This window comes from Panthera pardus, unplaced genomic scaffold (genome assembly GCF_024362965.1).
Source record: "Panthera pardus isolate Hobbes unplaced genomic scaffold, ASM2436296v1 HiC_scaffold_4, whole genome shotgun sequence".
NCBI classification, from domain to species: Eukaryota; Metazoa; Chordata; class Mammalia; order Carnivora; family Felidae; genus Panthera; species Panthera pardus.
Genome location: NW_026526969.1, coordinates 9021896 through 9042665, shown reverse-complemented (window position 1 = coordinate 9042665; position 20770 = coordinate 9021896). Strand labels below are relative to the sequence as shown.

At 45.3% G+C, this 20770-nt stretch overlaps 1 protein-coding gene across 5 annotated transcripts in view; it reads left to right on the top strand.

Moving 5' to 3' along the window:
• Positions 1 to 20104, top strand: part of STAG3 (stromal antigen 3) — a 31339-nt gene extending 11235 nt beyond the window's left edge. Inside the window, exons 10-35 of one of the 5 annotated variants that reach the window (XM_053893733.1) lie at positions 1326 to 1399; positions 2398 to 2521; positions 3243 to 3341; positions 3551 to 3630; positions 4260 to 4367; positions 4635 to 4749; positions 4912 to 5017; positions 5159 to 5262; positions 5532 to 5624; positions 5750 to 5839; positions 6099 to 6299; positions 6420 to 6490; positions 6595 to 6682; positions 7162 to 7242; positions 7325 to 7417; positions 7565 to 7733; positions 7858 to 7994; positions 8595 to 8696; positions 9433 to 9518; positions 9829 to 9957; positions 10050 to 10207; positions 14657 to 14828; positions 15075 to 15179; positions 15488 to 15560; positions 16437 to 16496; positions 16767 to 17180. In XM_053893733.1, the coding sequence (XP_053749708.1) occupies positions 1326 to 1399; positions 2398 to 2521; positions 3243 to 3341; positions 3551 to 3630; positions 4260 to 4367; positions 4635 to 4749; positions 4912 to 5017; positions 5159 to 5262; positions 5532 to 5624; positions 5750 to 5839; positions 6099 to 6299; positions 6420 to 6490; positions 6595 to 6682; positions 7162 to 7242; positions 7325 to 7417; positions 7565 to 7733; positions 7858 to 7994; positions 8595 to 8696; positions 9433 to 9518; positions 9829 to 9957; positions 10050 to 10207; positions 14657 to 14828; positions 15075 to 15179; positions 15488 to 15560; positions 16437 to 16496; positions 16767 to 16775 (2727 nt within the window). In that variant the 3' untranslated portion in view covers positions 16776 to 17180. Of the gene's footprint in view, positions 1 to 1325; positions 1400 to 2397; positions 2522 to 3242; positions 3342 to 3550; positions 3631 to 4259; positions 4368 to 4634; positions 4750 to 4911; positions 5018 to 5158; positions 5263 to 5531; positions 5625 to 5749; positions 5840 to 6098; positions 6300 to 6419; positions 6491 to 6594; positions 6683 to 7161; positions 7243 to 7324; positions 7418 to 7564; positions 7734 to 7857; positions 7995 to 8594; positions 8697 to 9432; positions 9582 to 9828; positions 9958 to 10049; positions 10208 to 14656; positions 14829 to 15074; positions 15180 to 15487; positions 15561 to 16436; positions 16497 to 16766; positions 17181 to 19802 lie in introns of those variants that run through there. The other 4 variants (XM_053893731.1, XM_053893730.1, XM_053893732.1 and 1 more) reach the window with 4 other exon arrangements.
• Positions 20105 to 20770: the final 666 nt, after the last annotated feature.

Here is a 20770-nt window from a genome sequence, read left to right as displayed (position 1 = left end):
ACAACTTTTCCTCCTTCTGTCCCTCTCTCTCTTTCCTTTTCTTTTCAATATGAAATTTCCCAAACATTCTGACAGAGAGAAACACTGGCAGAGTGAACATCATATACGAATTATCTAGATTTAACAACTAATATTTCATTATATTTGTTTCTTCTAATTTTTTGTTATTTAAATTTTTTTAAATGTTTATTTTTGAGAGAGAGAGCGAGCGAGAATGAGTGGGGGAGGAGCAGAGAGAGAGCGAGACACAGAATCCGAAGCAGGTTCCAGGCTCTGAGCTGTCAGCACACAGCCTGAAGCAGAGCTCAAACCCATGAACCGCAAGTTCATGACCTGAGCTGAAGTCAGACACTTAACTGACTGAGCCACCCAGGTGCCCCAATTATTTTTTTATTTTATAGTAAATTATATATATACTGGTATTTCCACCTAAAGACTTAAATATGTTCTCTGAAAATTATTTTAAAACTTATCATCCAAAAAAATTATTCCTGCATTAACTCAATACCATTTTCACATTCAAAAATATTAATTATTCCTTAATATTTTCTAATTCCAATTCATATTTAAATTTCCCTGTGTATCCCCAAAATGGCTTTTATATCTGATTAATTCCAACCAGGATCTAATTAAGGATTATGATGCATTGCATTTGTTGTATTTCTTAAGCCTCTTTTAACCTCTGCCTCTCCCATCCCCCCCCCTCCCCATATATTGATTTATTGAAGAGGTAGGGTCAGTTGTGTTCCTTTATAATTCTGCTTCCTTGATATCTATTCATCTAATCCAGGGTTTCTCAACAATGGCACTGTTGACCTGGGGCCTGTCTTGACATTGCAGAATGTTTAACAGCATCCCTGGACTCTATCCACTAGATGGCAGTAGTACCCCCTCCCATTAGTGACCACCAAAAATGTTTTCAGAAGTTGCTAAATGTGCCTTGAGGGGCCCTAGTTGAGGACCATTGGTCTAATCTCTTCCTTTTCTTCTTCTGCTAGGTTTTCTATTTCTATCAAATAAACTGCATTTATTTAAAAATTCATGTTCTCAATTGTAAGTCAAAAAATCTGTGTAACTACCAGCTAGTGCCTCTGAATAGCCAAAAATAACCAGACCCAGAGGTGATATTTTTTCCAAACACAAAGAATCCTCTGAGTCGGTGGTTGACTCTACAGCTTCTTCCAGAATTTAGAAGGTTGAAAAGAAACCTAGGATATCAGGGGTTCAGATTATGTCCTGTAATAAAAGGAAGTAAGTGGAAGTCATACTTTTCTATATACTTTTGGGGCACAAGAAAGATTGACCTGTTACTCCCTGTCTTCCAGCTCCAAGAACATCAAGAGGAGATTGAGGGGATGATGAATGCGCTCTTCAGGGGGGTCTTTGTGCATCGGTACAGGTGAGTGAATGCGCTCCTCTCGTTGAAACAGCTGGTCCTTGGTTATGGAATCTGTAAACGTAGCAAGGTGTCCCTCCGTTATAACCCTGGTAATTTGGTTAGTCCTAGTGCAAATGCAGCTGGAGCAAAAACTTTGACAACAGATGTTTTAAATTAGTAAGGTTTAGTTCACCCCCAACTCCAGAGGCTCTTGTAAGCTCTTTTGGGAGAGAAAATAAGAGAATAAGGCACTGTTGAGTATTATTCTGCTCCAGCTTTGCCTAAGATCTTCCCTTCCCCATCTTCCTGGAGCTGGAGACCTGAGAAGACCACAGCAGAGAGACAAAAGGCAGGGCTTTTCTGAGCATTTGCAACTTGGCAGGCCTTTTCCTAGCGCAGCCTGCTGTTTCACTGGGCTAAAGGCAGGGGAGTTTTACACTGTTTAAAAGAACTGGTGGAATTAAGTTAAAAATAGCATCCATATTTTTTTTCTCACTGTTACCTAGATTTCAACCTCTGCCTTTCCAGAACTCTTCAGCTGATTTAATATTTTCTTCAAGTGGAAATTTGGCCAACAGTTAAACTGACTTCCAAAGTCAGTTTTAAAAGGGGCATGGAAAATAAGCTCAATTATTTTATGCAGTATTACCAAAAAAATGTTAATTTTTTATTTTTAAATATTTATTTGAGAGAGAGAGAGAGAGAGAGAGAGAGAGAGAATCCCAAGCAGGCTCTGTGCTGTCAGCACAGAGCCCATCATGGTGCTCAAACTCACGAATTATGAGATCATAATCTGAGCCAAAATCAAGAGTCAGATGCTCAACCAAGCAAGCCACCCAGGTGCCCCTAGAAAATATTTATTGTTTATATATTTACATTGGGAGGGAAAAATGAAAGGCTTGGAGCATGTTGTTCAGTCAAGAAAGTAGATTCTTCTATGGCAGGGAGATGTCTGGGTGGATGGAAAGTGAATTTAGAGAAAGATGGTGATAGGGGTCAGTTTATCTCTCTGTGCCTAGGGACATCCTTCCTGAGATCCGTGCTATCTGCATTGAAGAGATTGGGTCTTGGATGCAAAGCTACAGCACATCTTTCCTCACTGACAGCTATTTGAAATATATTGGCTGGACCTTGCATGATAAGGTCAGTGTTGAGTCAGCTTCTTTTCCTCTGTTACCCTCACCATCTTCCCTGTCTCAAGACACCACAGCTTTTCCTGGCCCTGCTGCTTAGGAGCTTCACTAGTGATCAGCCCATCAAGACAGTGAACCTCAAAACTCCGCAGTATTGGGGAGGGTAGGATGAGGTAGAAGAGAGAAAGGTATATCCAGGAGATGAACACCTTAAAACCAGAGTAGAGAAAAACTTTCCCTAGAAAAAAGCAAGAAAGCTATTAATGGATTGGTGATACAGGTGCTAGGGTGATAGCCAAAAGATCCTTTTCTTTTTTTTAATGTTTATTTATTTTTGAGAGAGAGACAGAGGGTGTGAGTGGGGGAGGGGCAGAGAAGGAGGAGAGAAAGAGAATCCCAAGCAGGCTCCACAATGCCAGTGCACAGCTCAACGCAGGTCTCGATCCCATGAGCCATGAGATTATGACCTTAGCTGAAATCAAGAGTTGGACACTGAACCAACTCAGCCACCCGGGTGCCCCAAAGATCCTTTTCATTATGATTGCTAAATTCTGCTGTGATCTTTTCATTTTTTTATATAAGAAGACAGCTGTCTGTTGTCTCTGAGTCACCCCAAAGTCCTCAGCATAGAGGACACCAAAGCCCAGAAAGAGTAATCTGAGAGAGGGGCATGGAAGCCCAGTGGGGGTTGAGTAGAGGAATAGTTAGTCATATTCCATTTTCCTCAATAGCATCGCGAAGTCCGTCTGAAGTGTCTCAAGGCTCTAAAAGGGCTGTATGGCAGCCGGGATTTGACTGCCCGTCTGGAGCTCTTTACCAGCCGCTTTAAGGTAAAATTGGGACAGTATTCCTGTGCTTGGCTCTTTCTTTGGTTCCTGTTTCCCTCACCCCATCTTTCCATTCCTATTGCTCTTATGTGTCTACAGCTATCCCAGCCTCTGCCTACTCATTCTCTTTAGGAATCTCTCAAATTCTAAGAGAGCGTAATGATTTGGGATGGATACAATGAAGTACTGAGCAACGTTCTCTCTCCTTATAGGACCGGATGGTTTCCATGGTCATGGACCGAGAGTATGATGTGGCGGTGGAAGCTGTCAAGTTACTAACACTCATCCTTAAGTGAGTCCTGGGGAATGGGGAGGCACGCATCTCAGACTTCTACCTTTCCAGCATTAGGCAGGCCCTTCCAGAGTCCTGTCCCTCCGCTTGTCACAGGTTGACTCTTCTTTCTGTAACAGGTTGAAAGACAGGTCATTCCTGAGTTGCAGGATCTCCAGGGGGGATATTTCTTATCTTCTCTAACTCTCCATACTTTTCTGTTTTCCATTCTTCATTTAAAAGTTCTTGGGCGCCTGGGTGGCTCTTTCGGTTAAGCGTCCGACTTCGGCTCAGGTCATGATCTCGCGGTTTGTGAGTTCGAGCCCTGCATCGGGCTCTGTGCTGACAGCTCAGAGCCTGGAGCCTGCTTTGGATTCTGTGTCTCCCCGTCTCTCAGCCCCTCCCCTGCTCATGCTCTGTCTCTCTCTGTCTCTCAGTAATAAATAAGTGTTAAAAAAATTAAATATTAAAAAAAAATAATAAAAATAATAATAAAAGTTCTTTGTCAGCTAATCCTCATTGATTTTTGTTGTTGTTGTTCCTCTTTTGGATTGTTCCAAATCCTTATTTGCCTCTTTGTGTTTCTAGCCCTAGTTGTGCTAGGGGACATCCTTCATATCCACCTGCTTTTTCTCCTTTTCTCTTGGCAGGAACATGGAAGGGGTGCTGACAGATGCAGACTGTGAGGGCATCTACCCAGTTGTATATGCCTCTAACCGAGCCCTGGCCTCTGCTGCAGGGGAGTTTCTCTACTGGAAGTGAGTAGGGTCCTCTCATTTGTTCCTTTAACACCCTCCTGTGTTGTTTTTTCTCCTGTGTCTGCTGCTGCTCTTCCCAATGACCACCCCACATACCTGTTAAAGTCTCTCTTTTGTTGCTTTCCCCCTCTTAACTCCTTGAGGCTTTCCTTGGCTCTGCACCTCTTTTCCTCACACGTCTCCTTGGACTCTTTCTTTCTTTCATGGAGATTATTCCACTCCTCATTTGCTCCCAGGTGTGCCCTTTCCCTGTGTTTGTTCTACCAGGCTCTTCTACCCTGAGTATGAGACTAAAATGGTCAGTGGGAGAGAGCGACGCAGAAGTCCACGTGCCCAGAGAACTTTCTTCCACCTTCTGCTGTCCTTCTTTGTGGAAAGTGAGGTGACGTATGGGAAGGAACTATTTGGCTGTTGTGCATAAAGACCTGTGAGTAGAAAAGGATGGGACTGGCACTACAGGAAGGAGAGACATGGTTTGTCAGTAGCCACTTCCCAGAATTTTCTAACATAGCTTCAGTAACTTAACATGTACCTTCTTCCACAGCTCCATAACCATGCTGCTTATTTAGTAGACAGCCTGTGGGACTGTGCAGGGTCTCAGCTGAAGGACTGGGAGAGTCTGACAAGCCTGTTGCTGGAGAAGGACCAGAGTGCGTGCCACCTGGTAGCTGGAGGAGGGGTCATTTCCCCCATGAGGCATAGGTGTCCTGGGCAGTGGGGGAGTTGGGGTGACTTGGGAGATGGAGGGTGGCTAATTTGTTATTCTGGTTTTCATCCTCCTGCCAACCCAGACTTGGACGATGTGCAGGAGAGCACATTGATTGAGATCTTGGTGTCCAGTGTTCGGCAAGCTTCTGAAGGTCACCCACCTGTGGGGCGGATCACTGGGAGGAAGGTATGGTGTGAAGGGTGGGTGGGTTGGTTAGCAATAAAAGTCCAGACAGGTATGGTCTATCTTCACCCTCAAGCCTTGGGTTAGGGTGCCTCTTCTCTGCCCCTCAAAGAATTCTGTTTCTAGAAAAATAAATTTGAAGGAGGTGCCAAATGAATTATCTTTTCCTTCCTGGGCAGATGAGATTGTGGGGAGGAGGGATACACACGCACTCCCTATGGACCTAGTGTTTTTCCATATCTTTCCCTATACCCCCAAATGACTAATTCCAGGGCTTAACCCCGAAAGAACGTAAGATCCAAGCCGATGACAAGGTGAAGCTGACAGAGCACCTCATCCCCCTGCTACCCCAGCTCCTGGCCAAGGTAGAGCTGCCCTACCATTCAGTACCTGGGAATGAGAGGTGAAAGGAAATGGCCCCCAGTGAGGACTGGGAGTAAGACTTAGCATACATTAGCTAGTGATTAGGTCTCCCTCTCAACCCCTACAGTTCTCAGCTGATGCGGAGAAGGTTGCTCCCTTGCTCCAGCTTCTTAACTACTTTGACCTCAACATCTACTGCACGAGGCGCTTGGAGAAGGTGAGTAGAGAGGAAGGTAAAGTTCCTACACCTTGCTGCTTTCTTGGTAGGACCAAAGGTTCCACTGCCAGTATCTGGTTCTCAGGAACCCAGGTTCCAGAAAAATCAATAAGCCTTCCCTTCCATAGGCATCTTCCCCTTGAAAGTTAATGCTTTCAATCGTATTTCTCCTCTCCCCCAACCCCACTCCCCTCCAGAAGACTTGCCCCCTCTTTTCCTTGCCCAGAGCACTGTGTTCTCCCATCTCTTTTTCTGTCAGCACCTGGAGCTGTTCTTGCAGCAGCTCCAGGAGGTGGTGGTGAAGCACGCGGAACCCACGGTGCTTGAGGCAGGTGCTCATGCCCTCTATCTGCTCTGTAATCCTGAGTTCACGTTCTTCGGCCGGGTAGACTTTGCCCGCAGCCAGCTGGTGGATCTGCTGAGCGACCGCTTCCAGCAAGAACTTGAAGAGCTGCTGCAGGTAGGAACTGGGGCTGAAATATGGGAAGCCCCAAACTTGGGTCCGAGGGGCCGCTAGATGGGGAATGTGGATCTATGCGTTCTTGGGAAAATCCTGTTGTGGACCTTTTCTCTCCCTCAGTCGTCCTTCCTAGATGAGGATGAGGTGTACAGCCTGGCGGCCACTCTGAAGCGCCTGTCTGCCTTCTACAAGTGAGCAGCTCACCTCCCATTCCCTCTTCCTATTTCTACTGGTGTCTGTGGTGGTGATTCCTCTCATTCTGTTCCTGCATCATGTTTCCATCTCTTCCCCAAAGTGCTCACGACCTGACTCGCTGGGAGCTCTATGAGCCATGCTTCCGACTCCTCCGGAAGGCTGTGGACACAGGAGAAGTTCCTCACCAGGCAAGTAGATGAGTCGGAGATGTGGAGGCAGAGGGGAGTTTTTAAGGGCCCTGTGTCCCAGGTGGCCGACTATCCCAGGCAGTTCCAGTCCCAGGGGTGCAGAGGAGACACGAGAGGAAGAGCATGTGCATATCTTTCCTTCAGTTCCACTTTAGAAGGTGAACTGTACTTTCCAGTGCCTGAAAACAGCCATCCTCTCTGGTTCCCGGGGAGTCAAGGATAATGTTGAGGGATTCTAGGAGACATCAGATAAATAAAGAAGAGGTGGCATTCCTGTCCAAGACAGAATGCTCTGAAGATTGTACAGAATCAGATCTTTTTCCCCCAGAGAAGGAATCAGGTCTCTTCTAATCTCATTTTCTCTCTTCACTCCTTTGTGTGTGTTGCTTGTCTGTCTTTTCCTTTCTCTCTTCCTCCCTCTTTCCCTTTCTGCCCTTCACTCCTGACTCCCCCATTTTTGTAACATTTGGTTGTTACAGGTGATGCTGCCAGCCTTGACTCTTGTCTATTTTTCCATTCTGTGGACACTAACCCACCTTTCTGGATCAGGTGCTTCCCAGGTGAATATGGGTCTGAGTAGGGAGAGTGGGAATGGAGGAGCCTGTGTCTCCATTCCTCCTCCTCAAGCCACTGTCTCCACAGAAGCAGCTGTTGAGTTTGAAGGACAGGATGGTGGCATTCTGCGAACTCTGCCAGAGCTGCCTCTCAGATGTGGCTTCTGAGATCCAGGAGCAGGTTAGCATTTCCTCAAGTGGGACGAAGGAGGCATGTCACTTCTCATGGTCTGAGGAAGCCTTGTTCTAAGGAGAAATTAGCTGTGTAATTTCTGTCTTGTGAATATCCTGTCCTCTTCAAGCATTCTTTTTTCTCCCCCCCCAACAGGCTTTTGTCTTATTAAGTGATCTACTTCTCATCTTCAGCCCTCAGATGATTGTAGGGGGTCGCGATTTTCTTAGACCCCTTGTCTTTTTTCCTGAAGCCACGCTCCAGTCTGAACTAGCCAGCTTCCTCATGGACCATGTCTTCATCCAGCCTGGAGAACTGGGAAGTGGTACAAGGACTCTATACCTGGGGCTCAGGAAGGGTCTGGGGCTTGGGCCTGCCTCAGGCATATAAGGGCAGGAGTCCTAGATCTGTGGTTCTGATCTTTCCATTCTGCTTTTGATGTGAGCCAGGTCATTCCCAGGAGGATCATTTACAGATAGAGCAGCTGCACCAGCGGCGCCGCCTCCTGGCTGGGTTCTGCAAGCTGCTGCTTTATGGGGTGCTGGAGATGGATGCAGCCTCAGATGTTTTCAAACACTACAACAAGGTACAGTGAGGCGTCAGGCTGAGCGAGCACAGCCACGACTTCAGATGCTGGAACACTGCAGGAAAGAACGTGGCAAGGATGACAGTACCAGGCTTGAAGAAAAGCAGGAGGAAAAAGGCAACAGGAGTTTAGAACAAGGGGACAAAGAGGAATTGGTAGTAAACAATTACAGAAAAAAAGCTGTTAGGAAATTAATTGGAGAGAAAGTAAGCTTATTCATCCTGTCCAGAATCTTTTTGTTTTTTTCTGTGAACCCAGTCTCCGTAAACTGGGGTAATATAAGAAGAAAAAAAAAAAAGAATGGAAGATGTGTACCTCAGTTGCCTTAACTCACCATTGTATTGATTTCTGTTTACTGTGAGCACTTCTTCCCAAGAAATGGGCTCTGAGCAGAATTTCTTCCCATATTTATTTGCCTAAACTCTGAGGTCTTCGGGCTTTGACCTATTGGTCTAGTCTGAGTTGTTTTATACTTAGATTCATGTTTCCTGACTTAACTCACTTTAGGAAGGAGACATGATGAGAAATGTAAAGGAAGAAACAACAGAACCGGTCTTGCCCTGTGGCCAAACGATATCTTCTTCATTTCCTGTCCCTCAGTTCTACAGTGACTATGGTGACATTATCAAGGAAACATTAACTAGAGCAAGGCAGATTGACCGAAGTCATTGTTCCCGAATCCTGCTGCTGAGCCTCAAGCAGGTACTCCCTTCTGCCTGGAATACCTCTGACCTGTGATATGCCTTCCCTGTAGCCCACAAACTCTCTGCTCACCCTCAGCCATTTAGAATGTGAGATCCTTAAGGAACTTTCTAGTTTATTTTGACTCTTAACTTTACTTGACTGTCTTCTTCATAACTAGTAAGTCTGTAGAAACTATTAGGTGATGGGCAGTTTCCCCAACTTCATAGAAATTGAACTATCGGGACATAGGAGCACCAACAATAAAGCGATAGGAAATACCTAATTTTTTTTCTGCCCTGTTCTCTGTCAGTCTCTTCAGTTACTAGGGACATTTTTTTTTTAACATTTATTTATTTTTGAGACAGAGAGAGACAGAGCATGAACGGGGGAGGGGCAGAGAGAGAGGGAGACACAGAATCTGAAGCAGGCTCCAGGCTCTGAGCCATCAGCCCAGAGCCTGACGCGGGGCTCGAACTCACGGACCGCGAGATCGTGACCTGAGCCGAAGTCGGACGCTCAACCGACTGAGCCACCCAGGCGCCCCGGGATATTTTTATTGTTACAGAGCAAGGGTGAAGTTTCTTTCTGTAGGGGTTCAGGAATAGGAACAGTGTCCTGGGAGGAAAGAAAGAGTAAAGGTAGCAGGTGGCATCCCAAGTCCTTTAGAATTTCTACGCGGAGAAAGGAATGCTGTACTTCTCTATTTCCACTTTGTTCCTTCGTTTCCCAAATGTACCATGTCTCCTGGACACAGTTGTACACAGAACTGCTGCAAGAACAGGGGCCCCAGGGCCTGAATGAGCTTCCTGCCTTCAGTGAGATGAGGGACCTGGCCCGAAGGTTTGCCTTGAGCTTTGGGCCCCAGCAGCTACAGAACCGTGACCTTGTGGTCACGCTACACAAGTAAAGTACTGGTTAAAAGTCAGGGTACTTGATTGAAGAGGGGTGAGCCATAGGCTGTGTGCAGGGAGAGTGGGAGTGTGGTCTTGGAGGGAGGGATAAGCATGTTGAGGAGCAGCAGTCAGGTTGGCTGGTGGGTATTCTCTGGGAGACAGACTGGGAACAGGGGAAGGGTGCACTTGACAGGATGCTTCCCTGGGGAGGAAAGTGAGGAGGGGCCATCTTCCTAAAATAATTCTGTTCAACCAAGGGAAGGCATCAAATTCTCCTTGTCTGAGTCTCCTCCAACTGGTTCCTCCGGTCAGCCCCCAAACCTAGCATTCCTGGAGCTCCTTGCCGAGTTTTCCCCCCGACTCTTCCATCAGGACAAGCAGCTGCTGTAAGTTAGTGGGTAATGGATAAAGATGAGGATTAGGGAAGTAGTGAGGGCCTAGCAGACAAGTCAGCCTCTTCATCTCACCCCTTCCTTAGACTGTCCTACCTGGAAAAGTGTCTGCAGCGTGTCTCCCAGGCACCTGATTGTCCCTGGGGTCCAGTCACCACCTACTGCCACTCCCTCAGCCCTGTAGAGAACACAGTGGAGGCCAACCCTCAGGGCTATCCCCGCTCTAAGAAGAGGCGCACTGAAGGTAAGTGTGTGTGGATATCAGGGTAGTGAGCACTACTTCCTTCCTCCATAGCCAATACCTAGATGTAAGGTCTTTTGCCTTCTTCACACTTTTGTCTTTAGTCAAATAAAAAACATTTCACTGAGCATCTGCTATCAGTAAGGGGTACTCATTTTCTTCAAAGTTTGTCTAGGCAGCTAAAAATAGCAAACCTCTGTGAAAAATCAAATAGCGACTGATGATAAGACCAAAGATGAAAATAAGAAATCTGTACATTTAGGGGGCCCATCCTTGCATCTAGTATTCTATTATTTTCTAAATGTTAAAGATTTTCACACAATCTTTATGATTTTTTTTACTCTCAGATCATTACTTGTCTTCTAGTCTAACGCTTTTTCTTTAATCTTTTTTTTGATTCTTATTTATTATTTTTGTGAGAGTGTGCACACACACACATGTGAAGCGTGGGAGGGGCAGAGAGAGAGGCCAGTTGTCAGCGGAGAGCTCAGTGTGGGGCTTGAACTCACAAACCTCGAGATCATAACCTGAGCTGAAGTCGGATGCTTAGCTGACTGAGCCACCCAGGTGCCCTTCTTTAATTTTCTTTTTAAATATAATTTCATTTTAGGTGAAAAATATCCTAGAAATCACAAGCTTGATGTGTTCACACGTATGTGTTTTCTAGTGAACAATTGAAAATCTTGGTTCTCCCCACCCCACCCCCCAGGCAGTATCACTTATCTACTTTCTGTCTTTGGGTCTGCCTACTCTAGACATCCATATAAGTGAAATCATACCATATGTGGCCTTATGTGACTGCCTTTATTCACTTAGCATAATGTTTTTAAGGTTCATCCATGTTTTAGCATATATCAGTACCTCATACCTTTTTATGGCCAAATAATACTCTATCGTATGGCTGTGCCACATTTTATTTATCCCTGTACTAAGTTGATTGCCATCTGAGTGGTTTTCTTTTTTTTTTTAATTGAAGTATAGCTGACATACATTACATTAGTTTCAGGTGTACAATGTAGCTGATTCTATAACTGTGTATAACTTGATAGGTTATGTTGTGCTCCCCCTAAGTATAGCTGCCATCTGTCACCATACCACTGACTGTGTTCCCTGTGTTGTACCTTTCATCCCGTGACTTACTCATTTCATGACTGGAAAGCCTATGCCTCACTTGCCTTCATCCATTTTGCCCATCCTCCCACCCCTCTGCCAACCACCAGTTCTCTGTATTTATGGGTCTGTTTCCACTTTTTTAGTTCATTTGTTTTGTTTTTTAGATTTCACATATGAGTAAAATCATATCATATTTGTCTGATATTTCTTGGCATGATGCTGTCTAGGCCCATCCATTGTCCACAAAGCCCTTAAATGAGGGCTGAGTGATATTTCATTGTGTATGTCTACTGTATATTCTTTATCCATTATCTGTTGTGTGTCCTTTGAAACACAAAAGTTCCTAATTTTGATGAAATCCAGATTATTTGGTTTTTCTTTTGTTGTTTGTGCTTTGGTGTCATAGCTTGAGAAATCATTGTCTAATCCAAGATGATGAAGATTTTTTAGAAGATGGTTTTCTTCTAAAAGTTTTCTAGTCTTAGTTCTTTCTGCCATCCATTTGAGTTAATTTTTGTATACGGTGTGAGGTAGAATGTAACTCTTTAAAATGTCTCTAGGTATACTACTTAAAAGTATTTTTTTATACCACTAGGAAACTCTGTTTTAATCATTTAACTAATATCTGTTAAGGACCTATTGTGTGCAGGACACTGTGCTAGGTGTTTTAGAGGCTGTGAAGGATCCTCAAGCAGCTTACCATCTAATAGAGAAAATACATTTATAGAAAATCTAAATTATGAACCATCACCAGTAAATGATAACTTCCTGAGGGTTTTGAGAATTGACAGATTGAGGGGCTCCTGGGTGGCTCAGTTGGTTAGAGGTCTGACTCTTAGCTTCGGGTTAGATCATGATCTCACAGTTCATAAGATCAAGCCCTGCATTGGGCTGTGCACTGACAGCATGGAGCCTGCTTGGGATTTCTCTCTCCCTCTCTCTCTGCCCCTCCCCAGCTTGCTGTCTCTCTCTCTTTCTCAAAATAAATAAACATTAAAAAATTTAAGAAAAATTGACAGATTGAATGCTTTAGAATTCCAGGAAAGAAGGTATCACTTTGAGTTTAGTTGATCTAAAGCCTAGGAAGGCTTCACCAGGAAGATGGAGTTTAAGCTGGAGCTTGAAAAATGGAAAAGATTGATGTAAGCTAAACAGAGGAAGAATGAGTATCATGAGCTACCAGAGTAGCACAAACAAAACATAGGAAGGTATGTTTTAGCTGAGTATGCAGATGTTTAGGCTGGTTTGCCTAAAACAGAGGGTTTGTAAAGGTAGGAGAAAACTGAAAAGACTGGTTCCATTGTCCACTCAACAGATATTTACTGAGCACTATGTGCTGGGAATATAGCAGTGAACAAAAAAAGACAAGTCTCTTTTCTTTAGAGTGTGTGTGTGCTGTGGTGGAAAAGCAGGGGAGAGGACAGGGAAGCCTTGGTGAGGTGGGAATCGCAGTCTCTTCTCTTATTGCTGGGGGAAGGCTGGCAGAGCTTGTGAGTGTTGGGCCAGGATTGCAAGGAAGGAAGGGGTGCACAGTGTCTGTAGAAGAGCATACAAGAAGGGGCGCCAGTGCACAGGGCCATGATGGCATATGCCTGTCATGTTCTGGGAAGAGCCAAGAAGGCCAGATGGCCGAATGGAGAGTATGTAGGGTATAAGACCAAAGAGATTGGAGGAACCCAGAGCATATGAGGCAGAGTAAAGACTCTGGCTTTTACTCAACAGTGAAATGGGAAAACATTACAGCATTTGAACCGGAGAGTGACAGGATCTGCCTTGTTTTTAAAGGATCCCTCTGGCTGCTGTGTGAGAATGGACTGTAGAGGGGCAAGGGTAGAAGCAAAGGAACCAGTAAGGAGGCTGTTGAGTGGGTAGACTGGGGGAAGGGATAGAGGTGGTGAGAAGTGGACAGATCCTGGATATATTTCTAAGGTATCACCCATAGGATTTCTGACAAACTGGCTGTGGGATATAAGATGGGAATTGAGGGTGAATTTGGCCTAAAAAAAAAAAAAAAAGATTTTGGTCTAACAACTAGGTAGGATGGAGTTGATACCAACAGAAATGGGGAAGGTAGTGAATGAGTAGATTAGGGCTTGAGTATTAGCCATGTTGCTACAGGTGGAAGTGTGAAACAGACAGCCGGAGATAGGAGTCTGGAGTTAAGGGTAGAGGCAAAAGCTTGAGATACATTTGGGAGTTGGTATTTGAAATGTGAACTTGCGAGGCTAAGGAAGCCAGTGAAGATGATGGGCAGGAGATGCTGAAAGGCTGAGCCCTCGGGCATCACACTATGACTAGGTTGGGGAGTTGAGGAGGGGCCCGTCTGGTCCTACCCGAGGGCACAAAATCATGTGTGTGGCTCTCACTGGCTTTCTCTAGTTCTCTGCTTAGATCAGTAGCAGCTCACTTTCCAGTTCTGGAAACTTGGGGCTGTGAACATTTACAGTGGACGAGTATTAATATCCCTTTGAAAGTACTATCGCCTGGGTTTTCTGAGATAACCTTGGATTCTTTCTGGTCCTCTACCTTTCTCCGGTCTCTGCAGAAGAGACTTTAACATTGTGAGCCCGAGGTCCTCCATTTCTTCATGTCAGAAGCATGCTGACAATGCAGCCACCTCCTGTTTTCCTGGCCTTTAGAAAATCCAGTCTCCCATTTGTCTTTTCTTGCCAGCCCTCCTGCTTCCACCCTAGCAGCTTCAGAGCTCAGGAACTCTGTTACCATTTTAAGGTTTTTTTTTTTTTTTTCATACAAATGTTGAGGGGTGCCTGGGTGGCTCTGTAGGTTTAGTGTCTGACCCTTGATTTTGGCTCAGGTCTTGATCTCATGGTTGTGAGTTCAGGCCCCACAATGGGCTCCATGCTGGGTGTACCTACAATGAATGAATGAATGAAGTGATTGAGTAAGTGAATGAGTAAGTGAATAAATAAGTTTAAAAAAAATCTTGAATGAATGAACAGGACCTCACACATCTTCATTGATTGAGACCTTGCAATCTTAAGGAATCTTATTCTCTCTCACATTCGTGTTCATGTTACTGTTTATCTATAATTGATATATGTTTATCACATATCACATATATGTCTATTTTTTTTTCTATTTTCTGAGCTGTGTTGTTTTCCTTGAACAAGTCCTAGATACTGTTGTGTAAGCCTTTACTTTTTAGTATGTAGGGTTATGCTTAATTTTTAGTCATAACCTAATGAGGCCATATAAGTTTTTCCATTCTCTTCTTTCTTAACTTTCCTGAACCAAAATCTGGTCAGGTCTTGAAAATGTAGAAGATGGCCTATGGCAGTACCTGGTCTGCAGTGAATATGTGCCTCTGTTGCCTTGCAGGCCCCTCCAGGCAGCAGAGAGAGGATATCTCTTCATCCCAGGAGGAAAGCCTCCAGCTGAACAGCATCCCACCCACACCCACCCTCACCTCTACAGCCATCAAGAGGAGGCAGCCTCTGGGGGGGTTGGAAGAGATGGAAGAAGGCAGCCCAGAACCGGAGCTTGTCCAAAGGTAAGGGCTGAGGAGAGCAGTTGGGTGTCCGATCTTGGTGTTTGCCATCTTCCTCCTGCCATTTCTGTTCTCTTGTTCCATCCTGTGGCACTCCATCATCATTCTCGGGTTCTTCTCCAGGCCTTTACCCTTTTCTTAGCTGTAGATTTTCTTTCTCCCTATGAGCTTTTCTCCCCTGTAACATTGCCCACCTTACCCTTTTTACCCTTTACTTTATCCCCATTACTGATCCTGCTTTATTACCAGCAGCCAGCCCCTTTCAGGCAACCAGAGGTCAAGATTGTCGAGTCCACAGCATTTCCGGACTCTACTCAACCGTTCCGGTCCTGGTCTGGGCAACCGGCTGACCAGGTGAGCTGCTCCTTGCTTTTCATCCTCACTTCACATTAGGCACCTGCTGTGAGGGATTCTCCCCTAACCTGGTGTTTCTGTGCCCATACTTTTTGGGCTTGTTTACATCACAGACCACTTCCTTCCAGGGGTACGTGTGTCCTTAGCTCATAGAACTGATAGAAGTCAGCTGCTCTGTTTGAAGCAGCAGTGGGAGCCTGGAGCTCGCTCCACATCTGCCCATCCCACTCTCCTGGGTGCCTCCCAGATACTCTCAGGGGTCCTTAAATAGCAGTGTGAAAGCCTCTACTCTTTGCCACTGCCCTCAGACTCAGCCTTATGGAAGAGGATGAAGAAGAGATCCAGAGTGAGCTAAGTGAAGAATGGCAAGATACAGACAAGGTGAGTGGACCCAACATTCCCTTTTCCTGCTACAACCAGAAGGCTTTTTGAAAGTCCTCTAAGAATCACAAAGTAAAGAAGGGAGACCTGTAAGGTGCTTTGTACTTTTCCTGGACTTTTATTAAAGAGGGGAGGGAAAACAAATTCAAAATACCAAAAAGGGCTTGGATAACACTCTCCCTCCCAATGTCCAAATAAGTATTTTTCCTCTGAGTCTCAGGGTTGAAAGCAGTGCCAGAGCTGGAGAAGGAAGGCGGCTCATTCTCCCCAGTTCTCCCCTCACTCCCTTTCCTACCCCGGCCGCCAGGCCAGCAGGAGCACGTGGAAGCTGTGAGGTGATGTGGGTCCGCCGCACCACCACTCTGTCAAGTTAGCTCCTCTTAACCCCTCAGCCTCTTCATCTTTCAAATGGAGTTTTCCCTCAAACTACAAAGTGAAGGCACCTTATAAACTGAAAAGGGTTACGTGTCTGCTGCTGATATTCTCCTCCCTTCTCTGCTCTTTGCAGAGGGAGAAAGGGAGGAATAGTGCAAGGGAATGGAGGTTTTGTGCTCAGAAGGAAAAAAACAGACAATGACTTCTTCAACAGACTAGAAAACAAGGCCTCTATTAACATAGTATTTCCTAAAGTCCCCTCAGAAAAAAAATGCCATTCTCTGGTTCTAAACTGAACGAATTTAAGGGACTCAATTGGCAGCCAGGAGAGGCCTGGGACTCTGGGAACTTCCTAGGTCTGAACTTTCTGCCCACCATCCCTTTGCTAGTCTCCCCTCCCTGGCTGCTGCAGGCACCCACCTGGGAAAGGGACCTTGGTTATTGTTTGCCCATGTGACAGGGGTGAGAAGGGCTAGTCTGACTGTCACCTGCTCTCTCTAGCACTCTTCCTCTAGTGAGCACGGGCTGGATCTCTTAGATTCCACAGAGATGAACCTTGAGGTGAGTGTCCCCAAAAATACTGTGGACAGCAGGTTAAGAGGACTTTGTGTCCTTGGGAGGTGCTGGCAGGTAACCTGTGTGCTATGCAGTAGGTGGAAATAGAGGCAGTAGCCCAAGGCCTGGCCTCTCTGCTGCTTCTGGAACCTTAGGAGTAGCTGTGGGGGGAGGGCAGGAGGAGAAGTAAACTGTCATGGGGAGGACCTTGCAGTCATCTCATTGCCCTTTGGGCTGTTCTGTCTCTGTGTTTTCCTTTCATCTTTCCCGTTACAGGATCTCTGACATGACTCTGTGCCCCTCCCCGTCTCCACTCCCCATCTCAACTTGGAAAAGGCAAACAGGAGAACAGAGCAGAAGGAAGCACTACTCCCAGGCTCCACTCCGGTCTCTGAGGGGAAGGAGAGGTGGGCTGTGCCTTTCTAACCTGACCTTTCTCTGATGATGTTGCGATGGAGAAGCCTTAAGCCCCCAGTCCTTCTTACTGCTCCCTGGCTCTGTCCCTCTGTATTGAGAAGAGTGCCTTTTTCCTGCCACGTTTGGAGTGGGTGGGGGCTTCACCTCAGTATTGGAGAAGCACTGCCTCCCCGTGTTGAGTGGAAAGAGCCCAGTAGTTTCCTGTATTTTTGGAGCGTCTTTCCCAGCCTCTTTTGTATCCTTGTGATTAGCTCAATAAACTTGTTTGAATCAGCTGGTTCCCAGGGTGTGGCTTGAGATTGTTAAACTGATGGAAGTCAGGTTCTTTGCTAGTGTCTCAAGCGGCTCTCCTTCCCCCTGTGGCCCAGCGTACAGACAGACACCAGCCCTGCACGCGCCCCCAGGTGCCTTTGTGTACTGGCTCTCAAGGATGTAATGCTTTGTAACTGGGAGACGTGGTAGGGCAGAGGAGCTAGGAAGCACTGGCTGCCTTTCAGTGGTTTATGTAGTGAGGACTATTCAGACTGAGGAGAGAGGGCAGAATCCTGATTGCCAGAGGGTGACCTATCTCACTACACTGAGAACAGGCCATACACCTTGGCAGCCTTCAGCCAAGGATTCTTTGCAGGGGGAGTTTCATGACTTCATCCCAGAGACACCTGTTATAATTTGAAATTGTGTAGACTCTCAGTTTCTGAGTTAGGAAGAAATTTAGAAGTTACTCTAAATGTCCAACCCTCAAATCCAAGATTTTGACACTGTCTTCTCCTTTATCCTTGCCTTCCCCAGCTAGTTTTTAGCCAAATCCTCTCAAGTCATTCTGTAAAATATCTCTGATCTGTTTCCTCTCATTGCCACCGTCAGTTCTCACTTAGGCTGCCTCTGGACACCTGCTTCCTTGAAATTCTAACTTTTTGGTTCTTGTTCTGCTTCTTGGAAGAGCACAGAACCTCTGTTCTCTCTTTCCCCCTGACAAGCACCCAAATATGTGAAGACACTCTTGTCACTTTCTTCTTTGACTAAGTCCACCTCCTCCCTTCTCCAGCACCCTCTCTCCCAGATAGAAGCTAGAAATTGGGTTCAGGAGTCTCTGTTTGGAAAGGCAGCTGCCAGTGCCGGGTAGGGCAGCTGACCCATTCAGAGATGTTTAACCTGTATTCAGGGCGAACAGCTCCAGGGAGAGGAGCCTTTCCTATGCGATCTGGGAACAGAGTAGGAAAGCCAATGTGAAGACATGGAGGTCACTAAGAATCCAGGAGGGGAAATATTCCCAAGTTATTTAAATACCAGCCATGCTAAGGCTACTTCACAAGATCAAAAGACTTGGCAGTTCTGCAGATGTAGAGATCTGTACACATCCAGGTAGCCCAGCGTGGGCAGTTGAGCCCCAACCTCAGAACACATGTGAGTTTTCTATCCTGCTCCCCAAATTCTTTGACACTCTTTATTGAGAGGGTGGGTCTAGGTCCTCTCTCCTGGAATATGAGCTCTGTGATTGCTTGGTTAATAGAATATAGTGGAAATGATGTTGTGCCAGTTTCTGAACCCAAAATTAACTAGCAGCTCCCAACCTCCTGTTTCTTGACATGTTTGCTCTTGGAACCCAATTACCATGCTGTGAGACAGCCCCCAAGCAGCCACATGGAAAGGCCATGTTTTAGGTGTCCTGCCTAGCTGAAGTCCCAGCCTACATCCAGTATCAACCACCAGATGTGCTTCAGATGTGAATCAGATGATTGTAACACCCATCTTTTGAATCTTCCAGCTGAGGCCCCAGGCCTCATCTTTTCTCAGCCTTTTCCAAATTCCTCTCCCATAGAATCCATGGACACGATAAAATGTTTACACCAAGTTGGGGTGGTTTGTTACATAGCACTAGTAACTAAAACAGAACCTTAGAGTCCTAAGACTCCAAAAGTTAGGGCACATTTATCAGTTAAAAAATTATGTAAACATTTACCACTTGTTTTATTACACACTTTAGAAATGTATGGCATGGGGTGCCTGGGTGGCTCAGTCGGTTAAGCGTCTGACTTCAGCTCAGGTCACGATCTCCCGGTTTGTGGGTTCAAGCCCCATGTTGGGCTCTGTGCTGACAGCTCGGAGCCTGGAGCCTGCTTCAGATTCTGTATCTCCCTCTCTCTCTTTGCCCCTCCCCGACTCATGCTCTCTCTGTCTCTCTAATATAATAAATAAACATTAAAAAATAAATATTATAAAAATAAAAATAAATAAACATTAAAAAATTTTTAGAAATGTATGGTGAGTTAATAACAAAATAAATGTTTTGAAATATTTTATTTAGCAGTACAAAATACCTTTTTGCTCTAAAAGCAAAGTAATTTTTTTTTTTAGAGAGTGTAAGCTGGGAGGGGTACAGAGAGAGAGAGAGAGAGAGAGAGAGAGAATCTTAAGCAGGCTGCATGCTTAGCACAGAGCCCGATGCGGGGCTTGATCCCATGACCCTGGGATCATGACCTGAGCCAAAATCAAGAGTCGGATGCTCAACTGACACTGATGTAGCCACCCAGGCGCCCTGAGAAAAAAAATTTAAATGGTTTAATGTTTTCTGAGGTTCTTCTTGAAAGATCAGTTTATTTTGATAATTGTCTTTTATGGTCTACATAATTGAAAGGGGTACTTCTCAAAACCTTGTGAATCCAAATGGAATAGGTGCTGCTTTGACTGCATTTACTACTTTTTTAAATAGATGAGCCAACACCCACTGAAAGTTTTCATTTGGAAGACTTATAAACAGGTTAGAAGATGCTTTCCAAGTACAATAACAGTGTTCTTAGAGAGGATACACATTGTTCAGGACCACAAAACCACGGCATCGTATAGCATGTAAATTACAGTCCAACATCAATTGTGGGTTTCCCACTCTTACCTTAGGATGATGATCTTCTTAAGAGATGAACTGTGACATTTGGATCCTGGCGAGAGGATACTTCATTGTATTTTGGGGCGCCTGTAGCTCAGTCTGTTAAGCATCTGACTTGATTTTGGCTCAGGTCATGGTTTCAAAGTTCATGAGATCAAGTCCTGCATCGGGCTCTGTGCTAACATCGCGGAGACTGCATGGGATTCTCTGTCTCTCCCTCTCAGCCCCTCACTGCTTGCATGCACACACGTGTGCTCTCTTGCTCTCACTCACAAACTTTAAACTATAATAAAATAAAATAATTAAAAAATTACTTCATTGTATTTTTATCTTTAAAAAAAATGAAAAATGTTAATCTTTTGTCCTGCATGACAGCAGTGGATATTTTGTGTAGTAGCTGAGGTGCAAACATGGCACCTTAAAAACCACAGCTTTGGAGGATGTCGTGCCAGTGAGCCCCTTGCCAACAGAAGTGGGGCTGTGGGCTTCAGAGCAGCAGCGCCAAGTGGTCAGGCCCTGGCCAGGTGGGAACCAGAGCTGAGGCCAGCTGGGGCAAGAGAGGTGGAGGTCTCTGCACAGGCTGACCTTACCTGGGTTGACAAGTGACACCAAACAGTGCTTTCCAGGGGACTGGCACTGCTGTGCATTGCCTGTTAGCTTAGCATTGAATAATTGCTTTTGAATTATTTTAAGTAACCTTCAATCAAGCCTCTTTCTTTTTAACTCTTGTCGTGGCCATAAGCTCTGCAAGAAGGTGAATTGTTTGGTGTTCTCTCCTAAATTGTGAAGAGATTTTTTCCAGGTTACTGAGAAGAGTCTTCAGCTAATAGGTAAGTCATTCTGTGTTCTGAATTCCAGGCACACTGGGATGTTACAAGAAAAAAGAGAGTCTGTGCTTGGAAGGCATGAGAGGATAAGGTGGCAGGATGGTGGAAGGTTTATTTTCACACACATTTTGAAGTCTTCCTTGAGCTCTGTA